A 4,597-nucleotide genomic window follows, 5' to 3' on the forward strand; every position below is an offset into this window, starting at 1 on the left:
CCCTACACATGAGCCGTAAATCCGACGTGCACCTGCCCTCTGCAACCAGGATGGTGGCGTTGGGGGGGGACCTTCGTGAGAAGCGGTCCCTCCTTTCCTCTGAGCACGCCGCCTGCCCCCAGCCTCCGCGCTGCCCCGGGCAAGGCTGGAAGAGCCCGCGCAGGACTGGTGAGCCAGGCGGCCTCCGCCTGAACCTCAGCCAGACCTGCTGGAAACACAAGCTCTTCTCCCGCTACCAAGGCTCGGAGGCCCAGCCCACATGGCGCACCAGAACCTCATCCGACTGCCTGCTCTGCACTCGCTCTGTGGTCCGCTCGGAACACCCTGGCCCACCCGCTCCCACTTCCCTGCCCCGTCCAGGCCGCCGCCACCTGCCCTCTCTTCTCAGGGCCTGCACGCCATCCCCCTTGCCGGAGCATTCTCCCCCAGATAGCTACCTGGCTTGCCCCCTCTTGGAAGTCGGGTCTCTGCTCAAACGTCACATCCTGGCTGCAAGCCTCGGTCTCCCCACCTGTAAACGGAGGATGGCCTCAACCCTAGGGCTCTGAGATCCAGCAGCCACTGAGGACGAGAGCCATGGCTCAGCTGCTGGCTGCCGGCAGGGCCCTGCCTCCATGCTCTCTAGCCCCATGCAAGGCCCACGCTGAGCCACGGGCCACCTGACACCTGGGATTTCAGGCAGGGCTCCGGCCTCGGCTTGTATGCAGCGGGGAAGGGACCAGATCTGGGGGTGTCCCAGTGCTCTCCTCTCCCCCAAGGGCACACCCTTCTGCTTCCTGTTAAATCAGAGTAGCCAGGAAGAGCAGCCTGCATCCACGCAAGCAGACACCGGATGGACGTTTGCCTCCCACGGGGCAGAGCCTCCGTCCCGAGCCCAGGTCCAGGCGGTGACAGCCCCGCTTCCAAGATGCTCGCCGGCCCTAACTCGGGAGCGCCCGTCTCCGGCTGACGGCTCCTCACCGTGAAGTAGTTACTTCTCCTCCTGGGAGGGGGAGAGGGAGCCAAGGGGACCGCCCCAGCATCATCGGCAGGACAGACAGACACTAAACTCACGGAGCACTTGCTCCCTGCGCTCGGCCCCAATGACTTGGCTAGGAGGTGTAATTCGGCCCCTCCTCGGTGACAGGGAGGACACGGGGGCTCAGACCAGGGAGTGGCCTGCCCAGGTCCCCCAGGGTCAGCCCTTGGGAGCAGGCGGCACCCCTTATTCAGGTACGCCTTCACACCACGGCCAGGCAAGAAGGGTTAAATCAGGGAAACCTGGGCGGGGGGTAGAGAGGTGGCTGGCCCCACGGCATCGCCTCTGGACAGGGACCCAGACCTTCGTGGGCCCCAGCCCCTCGGGGCCCCTCCAGGGGAGGCAGAACCCAAGTGCAGAGGTGCATCCAGGGGCATGGACTCAGCCCCAAACACAGACCTGACGGGACACCCAGGCCCCAGCAGCCCGTGGACCCCAGGAACGCACTCGCTGCCCCACACAGCCCTCCTCAGCTGCCACTGGGCAGAGAGGTGCCCAGAGCCCACGGAAAGGCCCACTCTGCTCCCACCACATCCCACATTGACCCCACCTGTCCCCCAAGCGTCCCCACTGGAGGCCAAGGTGCAGAGCCGAACCAGGACCTGGCAGCGTGGGAGGCCCGCTGGGAGCCAGTGATGCTTCCACACAGAGCCCAGCAGATGTTTCAACCTTCCTGGATCTTCCCAGGGTGCTTCTGACACCACCGCTAGGGACGGGGACCCCATGTGACACAACACGTGTGCCCACGGTGCTGGGGGCCCCCTCCTCACTTCAGCCTCCCAACAGTGCCATGTGACTCAGAGGCCTGGGCGCCCTCGGACATGGCTCTGCCCAGCATCCGGCCACCTCTTTGGGGCTCAGCTCACTTCCTCCCCAGCCAACTTCAGAAGCAGAGCAAACGCTCCCCTCCCCGAGCACCCACTGTGTGGAGTTGCAGGGCGGGGTCTGTGCCCCCCAGAGGGGCAGCCCACACATCGGGGCACCTAGGTTTCTGCAGCAGAAAATCGATGGTCGGTCACAGGGCGGGACCTCGCCGCCACAGCGCACAGCCTGCAGCCCATGCACACACAGCTGTCAAATGGCTGCACGGTGCCTGGGGAGGCAGGCCTGGGCCCAGGTGCCCCATAGGGAGGACTCCACTTATTCTGCTAAAAATCGGGGGCCAGGACTCCTCGGTGCCCCTCGAGGGGCAAAGAGGACGTGTAGCCCGAGGTGTGAAGAGAGCAAGGGCAGATGCCCACGGCCACTGGGCGCAAACCACGGGCTGGCTCCCCTCCTTCCAGCGCCTTCCAGGTCCACCTCCTGCCCACCACACACTCGGGATGTTTCTGAGAAGGACACCAGTCACCAGCAATGAGATGGCGTCACCAGTCACCAGCAATGAGTAGGGCCATCGGAGGCACCACCTGCAGCGAGGCGCTCAGGACGCAAGGACCATGGCTGGCGGGGGAGGATGCAGCCCGGCCTCTGCCGCCTGCTCAGCCCACCTGCTGGGAACCTGTACCTCCTAGGAGTCGGCCCGGGACGGCCCTGCAGTCACCCCACACAAACCCGAACACCCAGCGCATTGCGAGCGCTGCCGTTTCCTGGGCAGGATCGAGTCTGGGCTTGTGCACCTGCCTCCGAGGCCCTCAAGCCAGCCGGCCCGCCTGGGTCCTGCTCCCACATGCCCTGCTCGGCTCGGCAGCCTCCCGTTCCCGCGCCCTGGGAGGTGCGCCCTGGGAGCACGGGGCTCCCCTATGAACGTGCGCTCCCACAGGGCCCCACCGAGTGGGCACAGGTTATCTCGTCAAACCCATTTTGCAGACAGGAAACGGAGGTCCTGGGAAGGTGAGCACCTCAACCAGAGCCTGCCGAGAAGCACCTGGAAACCAAGCGCGATCTCAGTGCCTCACAAGGTGACAAGAATCAAAGGTAAGAACTGCACAGAAACCAACCCCAATGCCCTACAGCAGACTTGACCCTGGAGGGGCCCGCCCTGCAGCACACGGGCCCTACAGCAGACCAAAGTCAGCGCTACCTTCCCACGAAGAGAACACGGTGCGTGCTGGCTGGGACCTTCCGCCGCTACCAGGTTAGGAGGCAACCTTCCCGCTCCCAGAACAGCAGGTGTGCCCTTACTGGTAACCAGCCACCCTGTCTACTGGGCCGCATGGAATCCTCCTTCCAACCCACAAACAGGCACACAAATAGCTTACTGCCGTTTGCCTCCGTAGAATTTACCAGCATTCCTAACTAAACATTGGCAATCACTTATCCAACACTGGCTCCCTGACCAGCCTATAAACTGGGAGGACAAAGGTCAAGGACACCTTGTCACCACTGGATTCTGTGCTGAGGAAGGTCCTCCCCAATCCAGTGACAGCTGCAAGAGGTCAGGGTGCTCCGGGTCCAAGGCCACATGGCCAGGAAGTGGGCACACCTGGTCAGGCCCCAGGAAGGGAGGCCCAGAACAGGCCATGCAGACTGCCCAGCCCCAGGCCCCCCTCGGCTCCAGGCAGGCCACCCTGTGGACAGCCTGGGTGCCAGGGCCTGTCCTGGGCTCACAGCAGCCACAAGGGGCTGCATGCAACTAACTTGGGCTGGCGAGCTGTCAGGCCACCAGCCCCCTCCTGCCGTGGTCGCGGTAGAGAAAGACAGAGCTGGGGCTGCAGAAAGCCGGAAGAGGCAGGGGCAGGACTTCCGGGCGGCGGGAGTGGGGCAAGTGTCAGCTCCCCCAGCAGGTGCTCACACAGCTGAGGTTTCATTTTATTCCTCCCCCCTCCTGGGGAGGAGGCAGCCGCTTGTTTCTGGAAGCTGCACCTCCCTACCTTTTCTTGCTTTCTGGGCCTATGCACTGCTCTCTACTCCCAGCCTGACTTTAGCCCACTTCCTTCCTCTGTGGTTGGGATGATCCTCAGGATCCTTCCCCTGGCCCCCTCCTCCCAAGGGTCCCCACTGCTGGAAAAGGCAGAACTGAGTCTGACTCTGAGATGAGAACAGCCTCCACCCACCACCCAGGCGACTGTGGGGAGCATGCGGGCCAGAGATAAAGTACAAGGAGCACCTAGAAAGCGCTCGGTAAATCCTCCCCACCTGCAGGACCTCCCCAATCCCGTGCCTCCCTCCTCCCGCTCGGTGGGAGCGGTGGGAGCGGGCCCTGGGGCAAATGTCAGGGCGTCAAGGCCACGGCTGCCCTGCCCAGCGCTTCCCCTGGCTTCATTTTTCCCACCTGTAACGTAGGAGAGGGTCCGACTAGACCACCGCTTTCCCGGCGGCCTGGAGCAGGGGGGCACGGGCCCCAACCCAGACCTGGACCCGCTGATTAGCCACTTCTGGGGTGCGGAGCCTGGAACCCCTCCCGTACCACACGGTTTGGGAAATGTTGGCCTGAACGAGCAGAAAGCAACACCTGGCCGCAGGCGGGCCTCAGCCCGCCCCTCACCCCCACCCCCGACTCCAGGGAAGCACAACAACGCAGGCTCGGTCACAAGTCCGCCCGGGGCCGTCAGGCCCGGCCGGGTACACAGTCGTCCTGCCTCGACCGCGGCGAAGCGGGCAGGAGGGCTCGGCGGGGCGGCCCCCAGCCCCGGCCACGCG

The 4,597-nt window shown here is 64.5% G+C and overlaps 1 protein-coding gene across 1 annotated transcript in view; it reads right to left on the reverse strand.

Moving 5' to 3' along the window:
• RNF126 (ring finger protein 126) overlaps positions 1–4,597 on the reverse strand; it is a 16,545-nt gene that overhangs the window by 7,992 nt on the left and 3,956 nt on the right. Inside the window, exon 2 of the mRNA XM_077760588.1 lies at positions 438–511. Within this exon, the coding sequence (XP_077616714.1) occupies positions 438–511 (74 nt within the window). The remainder of the gene's footprint in view (positions 1–437; positions 512–4,597) is intronic.

Source organism: Crocuta crocuta, unplaced genomic scaffold (genome assembly GCF_008692635.1).
Source record: "Crocuta crocuta isolate KB4526 unplaced genomic scaffold, BGI_CrCroc_1.0 scaffold443, whole genome shotgun sequence".
In the NCBI taxonomy this organism is placed as follows: Eukaryota; Metazoa; Chordata; class Mammalia; order Carnivora; family Hyaenidae; genus Crocuta; species Crocuta crocuta.